At 42.6% G+C, this 24,930-nt stretch overlaps 1 protein-coding gene across 11 annotated transcripts in view; it reads right to left on the bottom strand.

The window, feature by feature from the left end:
• The window catches only part of EHBP1 (EH domain binding protein 1), a 230,053-nt gene that overhangs the window by 1,762 nt on the left and 203,361 nt on the right, over window positions 1-24,930 (bottom strand). For all 11 annotated transcript variants that reach the window (XM_063328336.1, XM_063328338.1, XM_063328339.1 and 8 more), the window contains 2 exons: window positions 7,676-7,775; window positions 6,439-6,512 (listed from right to left, as the gene is read on the bottom strand). In XM_063328336.1, coding sequence (XP_063184406.1) covers window positions 6,439-6,512; window positions 7,676-7,775 — 174 coding nt within the window. The remainder of the gene's footprint in view (window positions 1-6,438; window positions 6,513-7,675; window positions 7,776-24,930) is intronic.

Here is a 24,930-nt window from a genome sequence, read left to right as displayed (position 1 = left end):
CCCCCCCCCCCGACTGTTTCCTGGACGGGCACCGGCATTTACCGAATTTCCCCTCCTCCGGCAGGAAAAGCCCGTTCTGAGCCGCATCCCGGCTCCTCTTTGCTAATTCCTCCGAGCAGCGGGAGGAATCTCACGCAGGGCACCATATGCTTCGCAGTAACTTTAAAAGCAGGTATCAGTTAATTAGCATTACACCCCCCACCACCTTTGAAGTAAAAAACAAAATAATAAAAAAAATACACTTGCTACATCACATCGCGGGGCCCCTTCACCCCGCAGCCTCCCCCCCTTTCTTTTTCCCAACGGGATCGATCCTTGTCGCCGCTGCCCGGCCCGGCCCCGCACGCCGGAGCCCCCCGGGGCCGCCCCGCAGCCCCCGGCTCTCCAGCCAGCCCCGTAAGGGCTTGTCGCCGTCACTCAAGCCCCAGCCTTCCCCGCCTCCCTCATTAAGAAGGTAAACAATGAAAAGCAGGAGCGGTAGATGATGAGGGAGATAGCCGGACAAATGAGGAGCGGGAGGGAAACGGGACACCGTCTCCAAAAAAAAAACCCCCAAACCACTGGGAAAAGCCACCGCCACCGGCCCGGCGGTGTCCTCCTCCTCCTCCTCCTCCTCCCCGAAGGCGAAGAAGGGGAGAGAGGGTGCAGTTCTTTTTGGCTTTCTCTCCATTGCCCTGGGCGATCATGTTAAAACTCACATGGCTGGTGCTTATTCAGATAACCCGAACAATGCTCGCCACCGGTTACCATGTGAATCTTCACAAACCCCGCAAGAATGCGGTGGTTCAAATCCCCCTGACCCCCCTCCAAAGCCAAATTTATTCAAGACAGCAAACTGCTCAGAAGCTTTATGAAAGCAAGTGGTGCTAGAGGGAATTCAGCCTTGTATTTACAAATTAAAAATTAGATGCAGCATCGTGCAATAAAGGTTGGGAGAAGCGGCGGAAAGGCAGGAATGTGTAACCGCTTTTATCGCGCCCTCGCCTCCCCGCCTGGGCACACGGGCCCACGGGCGAGTCAGGGGTCCACAGGCCGGCAGGGGAAACCCACGCTGACACGTGTGTGCGGACACGCTTGGGAGAGGCGGACACGCACGGCAGCGGCCCAGAGCCCTTCCCGGAGCATCAGCCTGAACGGGCACTGCTGAAACTTCCCAGGAGTTTTTCTCTTTCTCTTTCTTTTCCTCTTTTACTTTATCTTCTTCTTTTTCTCTTTCTATCCCTCTTTCTCCCTTTTCTTTTCCTTTTCCTCTGTTTTCTTTCTTTCCTCTTTCTTTCTTTTCCTCTTTCCCCTTTCCTTTTCTTTACTTCCTTCCTTCTTTTCTTTCTTTCTTTCTTTCTTTCTTTCTTTCTTTCTTTCTTTCTTTCTTTCTTTCTTTCTTTCTTTCTTTCTTTCTTTCTTTCTTTCTTTCTTTCTTTCTTTCTTTCTTTCTTTCTTTCTTTCTTTCCCTCTTTCTTTCTTTCTTTCCCTCTTTCTTTCTCCTTCTATCTCTTTTTCTTTTTCAAATGTGTTGCTTCCCCTCCGCCGCTAAGGAAATAATTTTCCAGGTGTAACGCAGCCACCAGCCGAAACGACTGGCCATCTAAGCCCTTTCTCCCGCGACAAAGCCGCTTTAATTTGGGGAGCAGCCTTTTAGGTGCTAATTTTCAAGGCAGTCTCTCGATTTCCACCCCTGGCTTGCCCTTTCGCTCCTTTGGGGGGAAGGCTCCTTCGGTTCCACCCGCTTAAAACACACGGCTCTGCGAGTCAGAGCTTCCCCAAAGCGGCGGGTTTTCCCCCCAGAAATAAAGCCCCTGCGTTCGCAACGCAATCTCGGCGCGACGAACCCGCCTGGCGAAGGGCAGCAGCGGCGAGCCGGGCCGAGGAGGAGGACAGAGACGCGGCGGCGATTTTTCACAGGGCTTTGCTCCCCGGCCAGACGCGGCCCCCAACTTTCCCCCCCCCCGGCTCCTGCCGATAACTGAGCTGTGACTCGGGCTCCCCGGCACGTCTGGGCACACGATACTCTAGATGAAAAGGGACCTGGAAAACCCCGTCTCTACCTGCACCCCATTTAATTATTTTGCAATTTTCCGACAGTTTTCCCTTAGTGGAAAAGCCCTTATTTTTAAAGGTTTGGGTTGGGTTTTTTTGGTTTTGTTTACTTTTTTGGCTTCACCCCCTAGTTCTCCAGTTTGAACAGCAATTTTAGCTTTTGAAACAGCAATCATCAATTGAAATATTTCGGTACAGGTTTCACTCAGTCCTTCACTACCTCCGTTAAGTCCCTTTCTAAAGGCTACAGTTTTTGTTGCCCACCTTTGTAGCCCCGTGGGGTAAATAACATCATATTAGCACTTCATGGAACAAAACTGTTTGGGTTTGGGTTTTTTTTTTTTTGTTTCTGCATTTGCTCATTATTAGTGTTTGAAATATGCCATGGGAAAACTTGCTGGCAGAAACAGTCTCTTGCCTTTTTGCTTTTTTTTCTTAGAAAAGCAGTCAGACTTCCTCCCCACCCCCCCTCCCCAAAAATACAGTCAAGTAGCAATTGGTTAAAAGGGGAACCAACACCAAATATTTAAATATCATTTTATATGCGATTACATTGCAATTTTGTTTTATCCGAGAAAATACTGCCGGGCAGCAGTTTCGGGAAGCATCCCTATGTTTAAAAAAGCAGCTGTGTTCAAGTTTGATTCCTACCTGTTGTGCCTTTTAAGCCAGGATTACCTATAACACCTGTCACATACAGTTACCCAGGCTGACGGCAGCTCTGGGAAGCTACAATATGGGCTGTGATTAATTTGAAGATTTCAGAATAATACTGTTATAAAAGCTACACTCCGGACAAAAATAGGATTAAGCTCTGAGGCTGTATATGAGCTAAAAGTGTTGAAAGCTAAAGCCCCCGTGCCACCGCTCGCGATGGGCAGTTTAAAATGACAGAGTTTGCTAAACTCATGTTAAAGTAGAAATGTTTTCAATTATTCATCTTCATTGACTTCATATTGTCTTTTCCCCCCCCCCCACCGCTTAAACTGATAATTACTTTGAGCAAAGAGGCGGCCGGTTCCCATAGAAATGCTTTAATAGAAATGGTCGAAAGTTCTTGTAGTAAAACCTTCAACCTCGCCACTATAATAAATAAGCCCGGCACTTTGATGAAAATTAACACGAGTTTTGTAAAGAGCACATTGGGGGATTGCAGTCAGGTCTTATCTTTAGTTCCAGTCAACTAGCAATCCTGAAAGAGTTTGCATCATCATCAGAGCAGGCCATTTGATAGGATTCTGCTGCTGAACCTAATCAATCTATGGAATACTGTGGCTGCGCGGTGTAACAAAGCTAAAATAGATTTACAAATGGGGTTTTAGAGGATAAGCTCCTCCACAGGATTACATATTGATTTTAAATATAAAAAGCTTATCATATAAACCATAACTACAAAAATAGTGAACCTATGCATAAATCCTTTTAGAAGAGCACCCACTTCAAACTATAAGCCAAGAATAAATCAAGATGTACAAAATCCGAAAGAAGATCCATTTCTTGGGCAGAAAATGAACACACCACCCCAAGGTGTGCAAAAACGAACTTATCTTTTCTAAGGAGGCATTAAATCTCGAACGAAAAAAAAAAAAAGATGGGGGGGAGAGTGGGGGAGAGGAAAGGTAGCCGAAAGCATGGCATCCCTCCACTCGGCCGCAGTAAAAACCAGGCTGTGAAATGCAGCACCTTGTTGACGGGAGCCGGCCGGCTGCCGCACAGCCAGCCAAGACGCCGTCCCAGGTTCAAACAGCCCCAGTAACCTATATTTTCTTTGGCCTATTAGGCAGGGATTTCAGGCCTATCTCGGTCGGAGCAGCCTCAGCAGCGGAGGGAGAGGAACGCTCCCTAACTGGAAGAAGGCAGCGCGTTAACTCTTGTTTTCTTATCTCTACGGCTAAACTGGGGGGGTGGGGGGAAAGTCTGCCTTTTTTTACCACTCTCCGTCATTCATGTGTTCCGCATGAAGTGCCGTAACACTCCAAAAAGGCTCTTCAGCCTCCATTTTAGCGGCTGGCTAAGAGGACACGGTCTCCACATCACCGAACATTCGAACGGGCAGCAACTCCGGCCGCCAGCGCTGCCCACACGCTGCCTGCGCAGGCAGGGCCGCCCGTCCGTGAACCCCCTTTATCTGCCATCAGCAGGCTGCTACCATCCGCAAGGCACTCTTTTTTCTTTTTTTCTTTTTTTTTTTTTTCTTTCCCTGTCATCAACTAGCTAAGTAAATCGGTTGATAGATTTTTAAACAGCACAGTCACGCGTGGAAGAGTTAGAGCAATTTACCAAAACAGTAATTATCACTTTTCAAAGACTTTTTTTTTTTTTTTTAAAGTTCCAATTTGTGTTAGTGCATTCTGCCTTTCTTTTAGACAAACAAACTGGTCCCATCCTGTTATATATATATATAAAAAAATGTATATATTTATTTTTTTCCCTCCCCTATATTTCAGGTTTGGAATTGGTGCTGGTAAAAGTGAGATCTGTCTTGTCAACTCTTTCACAGAGCCCAAGCCCTCATTAGCAATCGGCTAAACGGCCTCAGAGCAGACAGCGCCGGCCAGCCCATGCTTCTTTGTGGAAATCATATTATAAATGGTGTGGTTTTACCGGTGCATCTGAAAAAGTGCATCTTTGCATCCCAGCATATGTCGGACACAGAAAGCGACAGAGCGCTGATGCACACATCGAGAGGTGAGGTGTCACAAACCTGTATTTTGAGTTTTCGCAGGCATTTTCTTGGGAGAGTTTCTCCTCTAGTGTGCTTTTTAGGCAAAATCTAAATTTGCTGGTAAATCTAAATTTAGCTAAAAATGCTAAAATTTCTAGCAGATTAATCATCTTACTGAGGGTGAAAATGCTAAATGTGGACTTTGCTGTATAAATAAAAAACAAAACCAAAATTCTCCAGCACTTAGGTTTCCTCCCTAAACCCCTGTTTACCACACCACCAGTAGCACGCCAAAAAAAGGAAAAAAAAAAGAAGAAGAAAAAAGCGGGCCTTCCTTGGTTTTGGCATCTCTCTCTGAACTTACAAAAAAGAAATTTAAAAAGGAAAGATTTTTGTTCAAGTCAAAGTGTGAATGGCTGCTAGACATTCAAAAGCTGCTGCCAATACGTTCCACGACAGTAAAACATATAAGAGGCGATTAAGCATTGAAATTTCGGATTTAAACCCAGTATCTCTTAACTCCTCTTCGGCTTTAGAGTATTGTATGTTTTACATATTTCATTAGTATGATTCCCAATTAAACTGGCTTGTCTCTGCAGAAAGCAATGTAGATATTTATGAGCCAAGTTTATCCAAGAATACAATGAATGTAGTCTTATGCAAAAAATATAACCACAGATGGAGAGATATGGAAAAGCTACCTGAAACCTGCTGCTTTTTTCCGACAAACTTATGCTCCCAGTGAAGTCTCCAAACTAATTAGAATTGATTTATTATGGATCAGGTACCTTATCAGGTGAAGAAAGAAATTACCATGGACAGTCAAAGGGTTGAGAGGTCAATACAGAATAGCAAAATCAATTTGCATTGATTAGACAAAAGGTCCATTTTACAGAGCCCAAAGGATTAACTTTTAAGCAAACATCTTTGAACTATAAGACAGCGTTTGTGACTGAGAGGTATAAGCGGTGCAGCATTAGAAAACACTTAAGATATTTAAATAAGAAAATAATGCAAGCAATGGTTTAAGCTATCTGTATGTTTATTTTTTTATTATGAATCATCCCCAGGATTATTGTACAATTCACTTGAAAGCCCTATGGAAAGGATGCGATTGTTTCATTTATCCCACGTGTCAATCTTCCCATGAGTTTTCATTCAGGTAAAGTGACTAAACTCGGCAGAGTTGCAGAGAGGGGAGAAAATCTGTGCAAAGGATCGCACTAATCCTGCTGTTGCTTGTGATGAAATGTTTACTTGGCAAATGTAGGGGTTTTTTACCACCAAAACCAGTGTGACATTTTTTTTTTTTCCCCAGTGAGATACTGTTGTAAACCAGATCTGAAACGCTAAAAGGAAGGAGGCTCCCTTCTGTGGGTCACCTCTTCCATTTTCTGCGGCACTCAAAGCAGTGCGATGCCGCAAGAAAGCCAGGAAAGCATTACTACAACAAAAAATAATAAACCCTGGACAAATATTCTTTACCTCCTCATCACTTTTTTCAAAGTTTATTCCAAGGAGACCACGTATCTTGGACTTTTTTTCTTTTCCCCCCAAATAAAACTTAAGAATGGGATCGCGGACCCAGCGTATTTGCTGCACGCTGTCACTTGAAATAATGTAAATAGCAGCATTAATTCCTGACCGGGCTTCAGAGAAGCCTCCGTGTTCGGTACTTTCAGGTAGCCACCTTCGGCAGCGAGCATTTTCCTTCCCTCGGTACCCAGCATCGCTCTTACCTTCAATAGCAAGCATTGCTCTTAGCTCCCGGTTCAGCAGCTCGTAGCGCCTTTCTAGGTCATGTTCTTTTTCCCTAGGCAAGTTGCAAAAGTTCATCAATATGTTAATTACTAAATCATTAAACACTTAAAAGAACCTTTAACTTACATTGATTTTAGGACTCATAACCGACTTTTCTCTTTAACTTTAAGCTACTCCAAACAAATGATATACACAAACTTAAAACCTTGCTCAGGTGGCACGTTCGGTAACAGGGCCTTTTAATTTTCTCTAATGTTGGCTTTAATTCCGGCAGTTTAACTCTATTGTGCTACAGGACGTAATTATTTCATATTCACCCTTGGAGCGGCTGTTGTGGAATGTCCTAGGTATAAAACATTCCCCCGGATCTAATGAACAAATTCCAGCATCGGCCTATTCACCAAGATAATATGACACTGGAAGTATTATCCTATATACATTCTGCCCTAATGAATAATGAAAATTAGACACGGGATTAGAAAGCTTAATATTTTGAAGGTAGAATCTTCTGTCAAGTTCAGACACGGTCGGAAATTCGTGAGCACAGGCTCTTCCCAGGGAAGTATGCAGGCATCTACACTAGGTGGCATTACTGAAAGAAATATAATGAAACCGAGAGCAGACGGAAAAGCAGCGCTGAGGGCAGGACGCCGTGAAAAGCGAGCAGCGCCTTCTCCCTTCCTCACTAGTGCTGGCGAAAAAAAGTTTATTTGTCCTTACTTTGCAGTATCGGTGCTATCACCGCACCGTGACTGAGTCGCTAATACCCTTTCGGCAGCCCGGTGCCGCTGAACTAGCGACAGGATCGAGGCTTTCTACCAAGCAGGTAGCGACCCAAATTTTGCTCTGTCCCCTGAATAGTCTTCACCTGTCACATCTGAGGCACAAGCCAAATCTACTTGCGCATTTCTAAACCGCAATTTTATTCTACTGTTGGGCCTTTGCAAACTTAACTGTGCTTAATATTTCTTTAATTATTTATTTTTCCGCAGCTCTGGCTAAGCTTGTGTCGTTGCACGCTTCTCATTTTCAAGTCTGAAATATGAGAAAAACAAGTTACTCGATGTGTTCCACGAATCAGCCACGCCACTCACTTTTGAGGGAACATTTCTGAAGTCTAATGGGAAGAAAGCAAAAAAAATTTTGCACCTTCCTGCTGGGTAAATATTCCAGCAAATCATCCTTTTGTAAATACAGGTATCCATCGGTACTTACAGAAGAGAAAGCTGGTTCATTCGTCTAATTAAGGCATTCTTCTTATTAACCAGCATGAACCATTCCTGCATCATGGCTTCCTCTTCTTCTGTGTTTCTTCCTGCAATCGAAAGAATTTCATTGCTTATGTGGCATTTCACAAATTGAGCGACATATTTCAATTCAGGTTTTGGAATATCAGTCTCCAGTGTCATTGAGCGTTACAAGGTGTACCCTCAAAGGGTAAAAATATCACAGAACTGCAAGTCCTGCAGCCCGGTGCTGCCTGCTCCATAAATAAATCTTTGAAAGCAGACTTTATTCAGCATACGTTTTAGTGTTCTTTACCACGCTGATACCCCGACCTAAATAAACACCTTTTAAAAAGTACTGGTACTGTATCTTTTAAAGTCTTACGAAATAACCATATTGGTGCTGTCTTCCCAACGAAAAAAACCCTTGTTGCTGGTCATCACAGGCCTCCAAGGACAAACCCAATCCTTGTGGGCAAGAGCCAGTCCCCCTGTGCAAACCCAGGGCAGGCAGGATGACGTGGTTGGGATCAAAGCCGCTGCAGAGGAGCTGGTAATCCCGAACCCTTGGCCAAGGCGTGGGCACCGCCTCAGCTTCTCTGGGCTTGTGGCCACTCTTCCAGACCACAAGCTGGAAAGAGCCACTCGTCTCTCCACCCGCAATCAAACGGAGCATCTGCGCAAATATGACTCATTTTGGGGTTCAGGTGCCTAAGGGTCCCCATGTGTGTATGCATGGACTAGCAGCCCTTTCCCTGGCCCATGATCGTCATTGCCTCCCAGGCAGGATCAGGACCAGGACCAGGACCAGGACCCTCCATAGCTGCAGGCAGCGCTACGCTCTACCCGGACTCTATAAGACCATTACCACCTCTGCACCATCAGGCCACACAGGGGAAAGGGAGACGAGCACCCAGGAGGCTCCTGACTGTCCTTTCCACGTAGCAGGGTTGCTCAGCCAAACCTCACTCTGAGCTGGGGGACTAGGAGAAACCTCATCAAAGTCCTTTGTGGAGACTGCACCTCTGTAGTGACCTGCTGTTCTCACCTCTCAAGGTCAGTGGAGGAGCAAAGACCTCATTGAATTATGAAACTCACACATTTCTTCTGATTAAAACTAAACTGGGAAGAAACCTGAAACAGTGTGGCAAAGGAGCATGAGAAGGGACTTCTGTGTACTTCCACCAGCTTCAACACTACTTCTCCGTGGGCAGATCTCTGCATTTAAGCACCTTGTGTGGGATATGGGGATAATCACTCGTACCAATCTTACAAGGGTGCTAAAAGTTAATTCTTCAATGTTTGTAAAAGGTACCGAAATCTCTGATGCAAGATGCCATACGCTCAGGGAAGCTATCTTATGAACTTAAACCATAGGATCCCTGGTTGCAGAGAAGCCATTTCCAGCACCAGAAGCTGGAAAGACACCAGAAAAAATATTGTTTTGCTCTAAAAGAAAGCTTTCAATTTCTGGATGGGAGCGTCTGAAATGCTTGCACGTACGTGCCTGCCACATGCACGTTCCCAACCCAATGCCATGGTAGTGTGCAAGCCCAGATCTGCATGGAGAACCACTTCCTCACCTGGCTATGAACCTGCTGCCTGCAAGGAGAGGTCACTGGCCTTCTCCAAACTCTTTGATTCCCCCTGCTGTGGCCCGTGGGCTTGGTGGCTCCACACAAGGGAAGGAAAAGGAGATGAACAGGGAAGTGGGCCAGCTTGGGGTGGAGCTGGTGGACCCACGCAGTAAGAAAAATGTCACGCCATTTGGCATGCTCTTCTTTCTGATGTGAGACGTGTCCCCACATCCACTTATCACCCTGGGAAGCTCCTTGTTGAAGACACTGTTCCTTGGAAGGGGGCTAGCGGTGAGACGGGAAGCACGGAGCATCCTAAAGTGGGGATGGCCCTGCAGCCTTTTTCCAAGCAGAAGAAACAGGGTCTAGCTCCTGGATGATGGAGCACTGAAGAAAGAAGTTTGTCACGTAGAAATGCTCTCCCCCAAGACCTGCCCTTCTGTTTTTGGGCTGAAAATATTACGCCATGGCATTTACAATAATATTCAGCAGTTCAGCACTCCCCCAAAGAGGATTAAAACTTATAGGTACACTTTGCTGTTAAGTTACAGATCAAAGGCGTTGCTGTATCGGTCCATCGAACAGGGTCTGCTTTTAGAAGTAGATGATAATCAATATTAGCAACCTTTCGTTGAAATGCACCAAGTAGCTGAAATTTATTTGGGGAATAAGGAAAGAAAAAGGGGATAGATTGCCCTTTTTTATCCCTGCAAAATGACCGGTCTATTTGGTGGCACGTAAGATTGCCAGACTGCCGGTGAAATAAATTCCCACAATCAAACATACGTAGCCATAGTAACATTTTAATCAATTTATGACACTAAATTTGTTGGGTTTGGGGTGGTCTGGGATCTCTGGCTAAAAGATGCCATTATAAATGCAAGTTCTTGCTGCATTTCATTTTGCAAGCCTTGAAAACAGAAATGTTTCAAAGGAGTTTGGCTCAACGGCGGATCTGAACTTGAATTTCATGGCATGCAATCTCAGGGTGAGAACATAAACTTAAGATATGACCTTCTTTCTATTAACGCATTCCTCCTAAATAAAGTTAATTACAACATGTAATGAGAAAAAAATCTAGGTAAAGCTTAGAACTGTCGAGTCAGACCCAAACAGGTGCCTCTTTTGATATTTCCACACTGACACTGAAGCACACGCAATATCCATAGAATGGGCCGGTTTAAAAGTGAGTTAACAAAGTCTTGATTGTTTTTACAGAATTTTTAATCTGTTTTTGTATTCGCTTTGGACCCATGTGATGCCCTGACACCGGTCATGTGATATCGGCTGCGATAGGCACAAATCCCCAGGCAGCAACAAAAGAAGAAAGAGTAAAAAAGAAAAAGCTGAGAAAAAGCTTGCAATTTGGAAAAAGGCCAATTGTACCCCGGCGAAGGCCTTTTTGATCAGTGAAATGACACATGTGTGCAATATTAATAGCAGTCGATGCTGATATTTTATTTGTTGACCGTCAGCTTTTAAATTCTTGCGCACGGAGCTGAAACAGATTCTTCCCAGGCAAGCAAAATAAAGATGAACTCCCGTATATACGAAATTTAAATAACTCTTTTCAGCAAATACGCTACCATTAGAGCATTATTTCTTTTTTTTCCCCCCCCCCCTTGGTGGAAGGATGCAGGCGAAACACTTTCAACAAGGAAAAACTGAGTGTTACTGGAGCAACATCACACGCTAAACTCACATTTACAATTTCTAAATAAAAAAAAATTAGAAAAAGCCTTTCTTTAACACAATTTCACTCTGTAAAACCCTGCTGCTGCTGCTGGGGTTGGTTTTCTTTCCACTTTCCAAGTGTAAAACAAGTATTTAATTGACTTGCTACAAATGCTTGGAAATTAAAATAGGGAAAATATCTGTGTTGTTCTTGGGGAAAAAAAAACACAACCAAACTGTACAGATCATTTAAATGAAGTGAAAAACATGTTTGAGAACAAATCGATCCCACACATGCAAACCTCTTATCTGAACCAGTACAAGATGACAAAAATCTATAAATAGCCCACAGATCTTAAACTTAAATTTTTTTCCATAATACATGCATTACGCTATTGTTTTCAATAAAAAACAACAACAACAACAACAACAAAACCCTTTTAAAGCTAGTAAGTTGGACCATTACAAATTAATCCTGACTTTAATAACTGGTTAAAGACCCCTTCAGCTTTATAAGTAACAAAAAATATTAAAGCCTGTGATCACAGCGAGCTTTTCTCATTTCTCCTCTAACCATTTGTTATTTAATCCAATACTAGTAATCCAATTTGTCCATCAGACTTTTAAAGGGCAGAATGCAACTTCCCCAGCTTAGACACTTTTCAAAGTACAATATATTTTTCAAATGAATGCTGGATGTTTCATTTTTTCCCCAACTGTTCCTAGCTCTAATGTATGAGGAAAAAAAGAACAAGATGAACATTGTTCGTACTGATTAAGTAAGAGCTCATTAAAGAGCTGTCAGTGCCGTACTTTGAATATGCATGAAGCATATAATCAGATCTAGTACCGTCACTAGAGGAGAATACGGTAAGTACAAAGGATTGATTTAATTACTTAGAGTGGGCTGTGGTGGTAAAGCAGTCTTGTTAGCGCAAAAAGAAAAGGAGGTTGTATTCTGGCACGGTTAGGGGAAAAAGGCAGTTTTAGCTTCTGCCACAATACCTAATCTCAGGATAAAGCACTTTACATTGTAGCTTAAAATGAAGACTGCCAGTTTTCTAAAAAGACCAGAATTCATCTTATCTTGTTTAACCTCACCTGGTTAACTATCTAGCAGAACGTATTTATTCTCTTTAACACGTAATTATGCTTATACCTTTTTATCCTATAGTTCAATAATGACTTCTGAAAACAGTCTTCAAATAAGGGCGGGTAGTGCTGCAAACATCATATGCATGCAAAACGCTCGCTAAGAGATTTGAAAAACGCAGAACCAGAAACTAAGACGAAACAGTAAGTACACGCGCCTTTATGTAAAAAGACAATACAGCTTTTAATGTCAGACTTTATTATTAGATAGGTTCTGAGGAGGATTCTGGCAGGCTTTCTCTAATTTATTTTCTTTTTTCCCCTCTTTCCTTCTGCTCTTTCTGCTTTTTTCTCTTTTCTTTTCTTTTTTTTTTTTTTTTTTAATCAATACATTCTTGTTTTATTCTTCCTCTAGGAATCCAGGGGAATTCTCTCACATCAACTCTCAGTGCCATTTTCTAATTTCATTGTCTGGCTTGAGTGGTGAAGGATGCGTGCTCTATTCTTCTCTTCACTTGACATCTACCAGAACCCTCCTCGATGATTAGGAACGAGCCCAACACCAAGCCTCGAATAGCACAAGACGCTAAATTCTGCCCTCAGAGACGAGAAACTCCTACTGACTTCCGAGTTGTGATTCTGCGCTGTCATAGCTCCTGCGCAGGATTCGATCAAGGCTGCAGCGTCAAGTCTGGTGATTTTGTCCCTTACTGGGACAAATTTTAATGATAGCCAAAACAACGATAGCCAGAATTTTAGTGACAGCAAAAAAAAAAAACCAAACCCCAAACCCCTTTCTTTTCTCCTGTGGTTCCTCACACATATTCAAATACAATTTTCCTGACTGTTAACTCAAAACCAACTTGAGCCAATTTTCATCTACAATGCTCAAGAATTACAAGTGTGTTTATACGTTACCATTTTCGAGAACAATAAAAGCGACTAGCTTATTTTAACGTTGTACAGCTCCCAGGCAGTCTTTTAAAAATACCTTTTCCTTCACATTCTTCCGGATTTACAAATGGATCTTTGTTTACCCTGTAAGCTAATTATTTGTTAAATATTTAAATAAGAAGCATCTTGACAAATGTCTCTTCTGAATCAACTTGCAAAAACAATTTCTTTTTTTTTTTTTCCTTTCCTGTTAAAAATACTTCCAACCCTACCCCTTACACTCAGCCAGCTATCTGTACATATATGTGCTATTAAACCCATTATTTTTAAGCCGTTTGGGCAGCTAGTCGTTAGATAAACCCAATATAGATTAACATGGTAAACCTGTACATTGCTAAGAAAACAGAGAAGAAAGTGCTACGAAACACTGTGAATGCCACTTAAAAGGAAGAAAAAGCAGCAACATGCAGGGACAAGATTAGTTTACAGTGTAAATGGATGAACACAGTAACTCCTCTACACTTTATACCGTTGTAAATCTGTCAAGATAAGCCAATAGATTAATAATTTAAAAAAAAAAAATCCTTAAATGTAAATGTATTTAGCTGTTGTGCAAAAATGAATTACAACCTGCAGAAGATAAAAGGTTTCTATCAGCATCCCAAACCAGCCCGTTCAATCTGGCAAGAAATAACAGGTTTACAGAAATCACTTTGTATGCCGTCTTAAGCGGTAATTGTTTTTAAATTTTATTTGCACTGCGTATAGTGTGTGTGCCATGGTGTCACGGTTAAACACAGCAAACTCCCCATGTCTCCCCATTTACCTCAACAGAACTACATGAAAAACAACCTACTTAAGACAGAGCCCATTCTTCACCCATTTGCTGATGTTTACACACAGTTTTAAAAAAGAATAGAAGAAGCTTTCTTCACTCAGCACACTTGGGTGAAGAGGCCAGCAGCAGAATGCCAGCGCATGGGAACTAGAGTGGGGCGAGTAACGACAAAAACCGGCCAACTTCGCTCTGCTCCTTTCTGGGCTATTTGGTAGTTGATGGAAGGTAGATGACCACTGAGAGCCACCCAAAAGCCAGCAAAAGCCACAAAATTAACGGCGAGGTCTTTTGAAAATGTACCCCAGCACTTTTATTTGCCTGCTGAAAAAAAAAGCCAATCCAGTTGCATTCACCCAATCGTGGGGACGAGTTTTTACGAGTTTCTGTATTAGGAGCGAGCGGACAGATTGGCTTGTTTACCTGAAGGAGAACATGAATAGCAAATAAAGACTAGTTCTTGGACGTGTCCCATCTTGTCTCATAAGAACCTGAGGAAATTCACTGAAATTGAAGGTGGTGTGTTTAAAACCGATAAAAAGAACGATCTTTCCTCAAAGCCTCATCATTTACCAGCAGAACTCGTCGCCACAAGGCAATGTTGAAACTAAGAGCTCAGCAAGAATTAAAACCAGGTTGAATGTTGAATATGGAAAGGCAAAGCTGTAGCAATAAATATTCAAACAAATAAACAAAAAAAACCACGGGAGGTAGCAATTGGATCCTCCTGCTTTAGGACATGAGCTAACCTTTATTTTCTAGAGGTTAAATGAAATGTTACCTGGGTCCAGGTTAGGCTGTAACTGGCCCTTGTAGAGTTTCTTGCCCCTGCCTGGGTTCAACCCGTACCTGTCCCTCTACGGACCAGGGTGTGGGGCTGACCCGCCACAGCAATTACAGCTTTACTGAAAGAAGACATGGGAAGGGATAAGAAACGACGCTGGGTGTTTGAGCTGACCAACCTCACATTGATAACAAAGGCTGATGGAAGGTCTCAAACCCTTCGAAGTCAACGGTGGACTTCCCACCCATTTTAATAGTCTTCTCGTCTCACTCACTGGGAATAGCTTATGCACAGAGGAGCTCTTGCTTTTAATGCAAGTTACTGAATTTAACAAATACTTAAGCAGAAAAGCCTATATTCACAACAGATATTCTTTGCAAAGGAGAGTTACACAACACCTACCACAAAATGTGTCCAACGCAACTGAAAGCTATGGTGAAGATTTTTAAACGACTAGTGATCCACAATTTTTCACTGAGTGAAACCAAGGCAACCCAGGAGAGACCTATTTCCTGAATCATCCTCCTCCTCTGCTTTCAGAGGACCACCTTTGGTGGAAAAGCTCAGAATTTTGGTTAAAAAAATTCTTCAAAGTTCTCGGTGTCGAAACGGACCCTGCAGTAGGCACCCCATAGCACAAAGAGATGAGCTGCTCCACCTTGAGCTTCATGCCTCCTGTTTCAGATTACTATGCCCAGCTTTCTTCCAGAATACTACTTCTTTTCACTGAACACGGACCTCCTCGGTTATTAAAAATCTCTGAAAATGAACACCAAGAGAGAAACAGGACGGGACCATTGTTCAGATGACACTGCAGAAGAGCTAGCTAGCACATGAAGCCCTACCACAATTTTCTGAGTCTGAACTGGATGGGAAAACGCCCAAGGAACATTAGAAAGGCAAATTCATGGCCACTAACTTGCTGCCTGAGAGCAGCTGAGAAGGAGACATTGATGTCCACACAATGGAGTCTCATAAAGGTAGGTACCGACTGCCAAGAATCTGCCAGGCAGAGTTACATTGCAGCGCATTGTCTGACTCAATTTCAGCCCCCAAAACTACTGTAACCCTAACGAAAGGAAGCCGCTGCCAAGGGAATGCCTTTATCACAAGCACACATCAAATTAGCTTAATATCGAACAGGAAACTTGTAATTTCTTTGGTTTCTGAAACATAATAAATCAGAGAGGCGATTTAAAATTTGGAGAGCTGTGTAAACAAAAGGTCAGGGTTCAGCCACATCCCAGCACGTGTGAGGATTTATTCTACCTGGAGTGGGAATGACTCACAGGAAGACAAGCATTTGTGGCCTGCAGCCCTAGCAACCTAAAATTATCACAGGGCCGAAACTTCCACAGAAGGACGAACTGCCTGAAAGATTGCCGATTTTCTCTACATGATGAGTCAAGACAGCAGCCACTAGAAAATAACAGAAAATCAACAGAAACAGATTGTCTGGGCTTGATAAAGATTACAAATATATTTTGCATGTGGGACCACCAATCCAGGCCAAGAAAACACGTAGTTTGTGGCCCAAAATTCAGGCAACAAGAGGTGGGATTCAACTGAAACATCTGGAGAGCTTCCTGCCTTGAGCACAGTGCCTGCAGGGATCCTAGCACTGAGCAGGACCAACCTTGTACTTTATCACCCTCTGGTATTTTTTGTACCCAAATTTTCTTACGTAGGACAACTTCAGAAGAAGCACGGGCTTGGGAAAAGTATACATCAGACCTCTGCACAGGAAACACGCACCATTAACCGACACACTTGAACCTTTGAAGCTACGGAAGAAACAGTAGTTCACGCCTGGAAATTCACCAAGAAGGGGATGATGGTCTGGCAGATGAACTATTTCGCTCGCAGGTTGACGAGTAGAGTTGGATACTTTCCTATGAGTGACTGTAATTTCTCTGTTGCTCGTAACTACTCCATCGACCATCTGCCTGTTTACTTGGCAAGTGATGGCTGGGTAAGATTCTGAAGTGAGAGGCCAGGTAACCTTAAAGTCATTGGATTGTGCTCTACAAGGCAGCATATTATCCCATTTTTACCAAATGTTGCCTTACTTCCTTCCAAACATTCTCCTGGCGCTGGGAAGGGGTTGCAGACTGTTTAAAATGACTTCTTTGTCCACTAAAGAATTTAACCCAAGGAACTGCCTGAAGTGAGATGGTGGTTGGCAGTGAATGTGACCTTGTGTCGGTGTTAATGAAGACGCCTACTCTTACTGGGAGCTGGCAGGTTTGCGCTTCTGGGATCCAAAGCTTCCCAGGGCTAACTGGGCAAGTTCAGCTAGGCTGAGGTGTCCTGGGGCCCCACAGTTTCCAGTTTTGACAGAAAAGGTGTTTCTGGTGGCAAACGTGAGAAAAGCAAGAAAAAATAACAGGGCTTTCTGCAGACTGCAGTGACATCGTGGGCTTGGAGCCCCGCGGTGACCAAAGTGCCTTTCTCCTCGCCTTCTCTTTACAGGCAGGGACTGATTGTGGAGAAAGCTAACTTCTAGGCATAAAGCCAAAGACTATGCCTACCACATGAAAGAGCATTTATAAAGCAATACCACAAAGAAAGATGGAAATCAGTTAAAAGAAGCAAGTGTCTGTTGGGTCTTGCAAGACTTTTGGAAGGCTCGCAAGTCTATTCATAGCGCCTAAGGCTCTCCCAGAGTAGCCTCCTGCTACACGGGCACCGCTGTGCTCGGGCTCTCTTCTTCAAGCTGGCTTCAAGCACTTTGTTGACAGGTTCTTTTAAGGCACTGATGAGGCTACCAGCCAGGGAAGCATGGAGAGGAGGCCGACTTACCGTTCAGTCCTTCGGCAGCCAATGGCAATTCTGTGTTACTTTGAGAAAAAAATAAATATGGTCATTGTTGCTGCTGAGCTGCTTTAAGGATTTAATGAACTTGGCCTGGGAAGGCTGAACATGCACACTGCCCATGTCTGGTCTTGGAAAGGTCTCCTCCTGGGAACTTCTGCCTAGCAATGCACAGATTTAAGACTGAAGAGATGTGGTGAATCAGAGAGTCAGAACTGTGAACTCTGGGGTTTGGCATGGTGTGTTCATTCCGTGGGAGCTCCTCAGCTGTAGAAATGCTGGCAATTTGGAAAAATATGGCCAGATGGTCGTCCTTTACCAAAAGCAAGTCAAGATTGATTCACAGGAACTGCTAATAGGAGGAGATGGAGATTGGGGAGGAAAGAGTTTGCCCGTAAGAGACTGTGGAGGCAACATGACAGAAGGGAAACCGGAGAAAGGCTGATGAACCTCAAGAACTCAAGAAGTTCTCAATGGCGCACAAAGTGCATAGTTCTGGCAACTACAAAAGCAATACTTGTGCAGAAAATTGTGTAGGAAAGGTGTGAACCCTGAGGACTCACATCAGAAAAACAGCTTACTAGCGTGCCAGTTTATCTGCATTAAAAAATTTTAAGGAATGGCTTTGCATGCATGGATTCAGTACTAGCTGGCATTTCTACAGAGCTCTGCGGGCTTCAGGTCAGTCAAGTCACACTTGGATGCAACGTAGAAGCACATCGAGAAGCAGAACTAAACGTAGAAGTAAATAAGCTCTTGACCATAATTTTTTTGCACTTCTTTTACCCAGGGTTTCGGTAGTTGACAAAATCCCCATTACCATAACCCTGGCAGCAAGTTAACATCCCTGAACACTGCAGAGAGAAGCATCTCATCGAGTGCTTTATAATATTGCTTTGCTTCAAAAAAAAAGCAGTGACTACCAATGCATAGTTTGGTGAACTGTTACCACGTTACAATAAGAATCACTAACTCTTGTGCTCGTGTCAAACGCCTTTTCTTCCCCCCAGCACAAACTGCTAGTAGTAAATAGCAGTGTAGGATATTAGTAATATCCTTCTAGCCTCCTAATTGTTAGGTATTTCCAATAGGGAATACTCACAAACTAACACCAGCAAAAAACCAAACCAGCGCCACATATGTATCATTCATGTATTCGGACTTTTTTTGAAACACTTTCACTCACTTTTTATGCTAAATGTAAAAAGGTAAATGGTAAAGATGTTGTTTTCAGTGATACTTTTGAATTTTCTATCTTGCCAGAACTGCCGTTGCTACACCATCCTTTCTCTCGCTGTGCTTCGCCATGTGCATCTTTGTCTTTCACAGTACGGTTGGACAACTCTCTACCACCTCGTGCTCTGGCAAGTGTTCAGTTCACCTGAGACTAATTGCGCTGAGCTAAGCAAAACAACGGCGTATATGGAAAGCAAGGCTGGCAAACTACTACAAAACCTACAGTGTTATTAATTCATTCTTTCTGATTTACAACAGATATAGAAACACGAAGAGACCATGATGATTTGCCTACCTAGCTACAACTTTTTCTTTATGTATACGCACCGATATTTTTCACACTGGCTGCTTGCGAGCCTGAAGCTGGTGGCAAAACCAATTTTTAAATGGAGTTTGTCTCTCGGGCAAAACTGAACATTCATCATTTTCCTCCCCCAGCCCTTACACTGGTGAATACAAATCCGCATTTACTTTTGAGAACTCCAAAGAGAATTGCGAATTCAATTGTTTTTAAAAGACAAAACTTGGCTTAGGGAGCAGGATGCCTCCTCCTAGCTTATCCCTCCCTCCCCCAGCGCAAATTCGTGTCACAGACTGGACGACTCTGGTAAGAAGCATTCAAGGCAGTATAATACAGACTGGTAAATACAGCTTGATAATCAGGTTTGTGAAGGTGCAGAGCATATAAGGGATTTATTTTTGATAGTGAATCTATACACATATACATCATCAAGCCCCCACTGAGAAGCAGACCACTCCAAGTGATTAATACAGCTAAAGGGGGCAGATAAGAGATCAATGACAAAAATCACCTGGTAAAAAAAAAAAGTAAAAGGTGTTGCATTAAAAGGGCTTTTACTTTGCATGAGAAACAATACCCAGAAACCTGCATTTTAGCACTTGTACTCAACAAGCACTCCAAAGTATGCTGGGATGAGAACAGAAACCCATCCTTTCTAATAATCTTGTGACAAAAGCTAAAAGACATCATCCTATTAACTAGTGATCTCAACTGCTAATGCAGAGTACTTCCTGGTGCCTTTTATGTAGAATGCCGCTATTAAAAAACCACTAAACATTCACTGTGAACAACACAGAATCATTCATCTTTTATCAGCATCTCTTGTTAGAGGAGTATGAGAGGGGCTGAAGGTGTCATTGATATTATAGAGTGGAAATTAATCAGAAATTTTTCTCATATTTTCCTCATCACACTCATTTACTTTTGTACAAATTTCCCCCTGCTAAAAAGTTCATACCCAGCCCCCTGTTGTACGCTTTTAAGTTGAGAATATTCAACGAGTGCGTCAACTGAAAGGCACCAGGTCCGAACACAAAAAGCATTCGAAATTCTCATTTAGTTGTCTTTATTTTGCTAGCGCCATGTGGTCCTTGAAGATGTAGAAAACACGGGAAGCCGAGTAAAGATCAGAGCAAGCTCATTAGCATTCTGACAAAATTGGAGTGGTGGAGATGTATAGTTTGCCTAGTTTGTCGTTTTGAAAGCTACCGGTGGTAAGCTTTCTATTTCATTGTGCTTTTGTCTTTTTTGGGGGTTTTCAACGCAGCGGGGTGGTTGTTAGCCTAGGTTTTCACAGTGCATTGTGGGAACCTTGCCTGCACATTCAGCCCTTATAGTATCACTCCAGTTCAAGTCAAAAAGTTTTGGGGTTTTTTTTTTCCTATTTATTTCATAATTGCCTATACTAATGCATAATCGTTGCCTGGCTGTCAAAACCCATCCTGTCCGACACCTGGTTTATAAAGTTAAAAAAAAAAAAAAGAACAAAAAAACCCCAAATAAAATACACTCTGAGCTGTATTTAAAAATAAAACCTTTCATACATGTTGCTAGTTTTCTTCAAAAGACAAGATAAGAAGAAATTAATTTAAATTCCACTGTTTACAATAAACTAGAAATGAATCTGAGACAGATCCAGTTGATTAGAATTCAAAAGAGACTCTTTCACCATATAAGATCCCCAATTCTATTTCAGAGTCTCTTGAAGGAAAGATGGGTTTATGCTCCAGAATTACGTAAATAATGAATTACCTCTTAGAAGACCTAAAGAAGTTATTACTCTGGTCATTTGATTTATTTTTTTATTATTATTTTTTTAAACATAAGGCTCACTTTGAAGGGCTAAAAGGGCTACATTAATGCTGCTATTCGACATGAACGTTTCCAAGTTGCAATGAAATGGATAAAGGTCTTTTTGGATGAATTTATCTGCTAAATCCTTGTGGTTGCCCTCCTATCTTGGATGATGACCCAAAAGAATGTCAACAGCTCATTTCCCAGAGAGCTGGAAAGAGTCACTACGCAAGCCATAATCTGCACGTTCTCAAAGAACCATTTCAAACATTACATTTCACAAGCTGTTTAAAGAGATTTATCCGCCCCCCTCCCCCCCACTTCTCATCTCCACTATCCTACCAGTACTTTGGACATCAGTGCTTCGGAAATGAGGGCTTTAACAAAGTTGAAACGTGACTTTTTACGTATTGCGCTGGTGGGTCGTGCATACGTGCGCACACGTACGTGCACCGTGCAACACGTGAGTGCCCGTGCTTTCCCCCACGCTTCCAAGTCACAGCGGTGCTAAATTCTAGCCACGCTACGGCGGGGCCAAGTCAACACTAAGAACCCAAATAGAGGAAGTCACACCTAATTTATTCACTGGATTTTTTTAATATAAGGTGTGTCAGGCTGCCAAAATCGCAGATATCCCTTTACTGGGAAAGGATGAAACCCAGTTTGAAAGGAGTTACAACTGTCTAGATTTGGATACAGTAAATTTTACAATGGAGTGGGGATTAAAGATTTATTTACTTAGCAAGGGGGAAAGGATAAATAAATATTAAGAGAAAAAGCCCCTTTATACAAAACCTTCAACATTCTTTCTTTTTGTCATGCGCTTGGATAGCATCATTACTTTTGTTAAACCAGCCAGTCTCTGCTGACCACAAAAAGCAAATGGTCAGGCCAAAGAGGGAACGCTGGTCTTTAAAAACAAAAAAAAAAAGTACAGGCAGGTAAATGCCTGGAGACAGAAAGCTCCGAGATACCCCCATAGCCATGCGGATTGACAGATCTAAATTTTTCCATCATATTTGAAATCTAATTTCACTCTATGCCCACGTAAAAATACATGAAATTTAATGACAGGAGGTGTTGCAATGTTTAAGCTGTACATGAAGAACTATATTCCCTCCCCAACTAAAACCAAGCCCCTCCAGCCCTGAGAATTACATAGCAGGCGTTATTTTAAGCTTAACAAAAGGCAGAATTTTGCCAGCTCCGAGATGCCACCTTTATTTCAAATCTACTTTTAATCACTCGGTTCCTTTTCATTCCGGTTCCAACTCCCAGCAGAGGCAAATAACCTGGAGACTGTTATCCGCACCACAGTAAAGGCAACTGAATTATTTTCTATACTTTGCAATGTGCTTATAGCTGCAAAATTATTTATCTCCTTCAGTGCGTTCTACTACGAAAGTTTCCTCCAGAAGAATCGCCGGGACCAGCCATATCAAATTAGAGGGCAGTCAGGAGTGTCTAAGTCCAGCTTTAAAACAAATATCATAACAATTACTTAGCCATATGGAAAATAGGGTATGTCTTTCCTGAAAGCTTTTATACATTTTCTATCTCAAATTTCAACTTCATTAGAAACTATTTCTGACTAGCAAGCTGCAAGATTGCTAAATATCTAACTGTTAACTCACCATGAAGAAAGAGACTCTTTTGAATGGCAGAACTTTTCCAAGATGCAAATGAACAATAATCTAATTTCGAGAGTAAATTAACTGAAGGATTCATTTTAATATGTTTCAAAGTCTCCGAAATTAAGTGGCAGTTGCGACCTATGCCGTACACAGACATGCGTGCGCCCACGCTCACATACACACGCTAAGGCAGCACCCCCGCCAGACCCGACTCCCATCTTCAGAAGAACTCACATTGTACTTATGTTTAGGTTCCTATGACTTAAAGGCCAGATGTTTCACAAATGACCAACAATTGGAGGTTAGAATAAATTAATGACTGATTTCTGAGCTTTGATGGAATTAAGCATACTTCTTTTCTCAATGTGCCATGTGAATGTTCGCCCGTTAAACTTTTTTTTTTTTTTTTTTTTTTGACAAGTGAGGCCACCCGGCAGAAAACAACTGATGCAAAACCCAGGAGTAATCCCTCTGTTTAGTTCAACACTGTGGTTAGCCTTAACACTGCCTCTATTATCCAATGGATTTAGAGAAACTTTCATTTATTTGTTGGCCTCAGTCTTCCAACTTTGTTGCCTTCTTTAAAGGGCCCAAGACCCATTCCTATGTAAATACATTTGCATAGGGCCACAATGAAACGTTCTGGGACTGGGATTAAACTCACAGAACGAGATAGATAGCTGCCCTGCGCATATTTGTGATCTTCACGTAAGTACTTTCACAAATACATACGAGTAAATGAAGCTGATGTCAACTCTCGCTACAGGACTTTAAAAGAAACGCTCCGTCACAAACTACGTCCCAAAGCCCCGAACTCCGAAACAACTGGCAGACGCAGCACCCAAATGTGAAATTACAATATAGATAATGAACAAAAAGTCCTTTTCATTTGGGAGCTGTTACGATCGGCACTTTACTTGCTGCAAAATGTCATCGCCTCTGCTAACCTGTTCCTGTTGCAGGAGGACAACAGGATCCCTGTTGTAAAAGTGATGATTCACAGCTACCTGTTTTTTCACTTGTTTTTTTTTTTCTTGCTGCCTGTTTATAAAAAGTACCTAAGGTACAATGTAGTATTATTACTGTACACAATACAGCTTTCTTGCAACCAATTCAAATACAAAGCTTTGCATCCAGCGAGTCTATTAGGAAACAGCACCAGGATTAATACTTGCAATTACAACCCTCAAAAAATGCAGGTGGACTCTCAGTGCCATTTCGCCATTCCCACATGCAAAACGTCAATACCTTAAAGGTTTATGTTCTGTAGGAGGGGGACGATGGACCCAAAGCATATATTAAGGACTGGTTTTGTAATTTCACTGGCACTGAGGGCTGTGGGCCAGGAATTGCAACTGAATATATTCTTTTGGTATGCACTGAAGGAGATAATACCTTCTTCCAGGGGCTCAACGAACATAGATATCTAATTCCTTGTTTTGCAGTACAGTCTGATTTAATCTAGTTTAAAAAGCTTTGTATACATGACTTAGAAAAAAATATCATACTATACCGTTGTTCAAGTCCAATGCTAAAATGATTAAAAAAATTAAGCCAAATATATCAAACTTACTCATATACAAAAACACACTAGCCACTAGCAAATGACTTGCATAACTGAAAGCATGTTAATGAAGACACTGGCACAAATCATCAACCAGTTCTGATTTACACTTTATTTTCCTTATTTTCCTGACTGTAGGGAGAGTCTCTCCTGCCCCGTGGAAATGCCATACACAAACCCAATTTCTCTCGTTGGACTAAGCACATCAATACAAAAGCAAATGAACTACCAAAGTGCCCTAATTAACAATTTTGCAAGTGAATGCAGACATCAGTGCCACACTGCAGCCATTAAAGTCTATTCCTTGCCATATCTGTTTCTGTTAACATTTCAATAGACCAATTAAATGACCTTTCCCCCCCTCAAACTCAATTAAGCTATTTGAACATCAATTGATAACTTACCATGTATTTATGCAAAATGCGCGAGAGATTCATTTCCCGCCACCCCCCCCCACCCCCACCCCCCAATCCTAATGATGTTTTGAAGAAGAGAAAACTATCTTAACTCTGCTGTCCTGGTATTCCATGGAGAGGGGCCCTGGGACGGGCTTGCCTCCCGGGGCGCCTGGTGGGCACGGTGGCACGGTGGCAGGCGGGTTGGAGCAAGCAGGTGCGAGGCAGATATTCTTCTTCCATGCCATTTGGTCCCTACCAAGCAGCTGCCTTGGGAGGCCAAAAGAAAGCGGAGACAGCCATCTCTTTCAGCTTGTTGGGAGTATCACATCGCTGGGTCACAGCCAGCACGCTGGTAGGTGGCACAGGGTCACACCAGCCAACTTGTAGAATCGTTTCTTTTTTCTCTGTTTTTTTCCCCTATTTTTAATTTTTTAATTTTTTTTTTATTGCCTTGAATTTTTTACATCTCGTTCTACAGTGAAAACGCCAAAGGGGTGCTGCGAGGCGTACACCTCCCCGAGCACGGCATGGTAGGTATGCCATTTGACTTCAGCCTGCCTGCCCCATGGTCAAAGAGGTGATTTGCTGACATTTGCATTTTCCCAAGGGGCTCACCACCCCATGAATCTGTTTGTCACAAATTCAGG

Source organism: Chroicocephalus ridibundus, chromosome 3, assembly GCF_963924245.1.
Source record: "Chroicocephalus ridibundus chromosome 3, bChrRid1.1, whole genome shotgun sequence".
In the NCBI taxonomy this organism is placed as follows: domain Eukaryota; kingdom Metazoa; phylum Chordata; class Aves; order Charadriiformes; family Laridae; genus Chroicocephalus; species Chroicocephalus ridibundus.
Note: the sequence above shows the minus strand (reverse complement) of the source record. Positions and strands in the feature narration are given on the sequence as shown.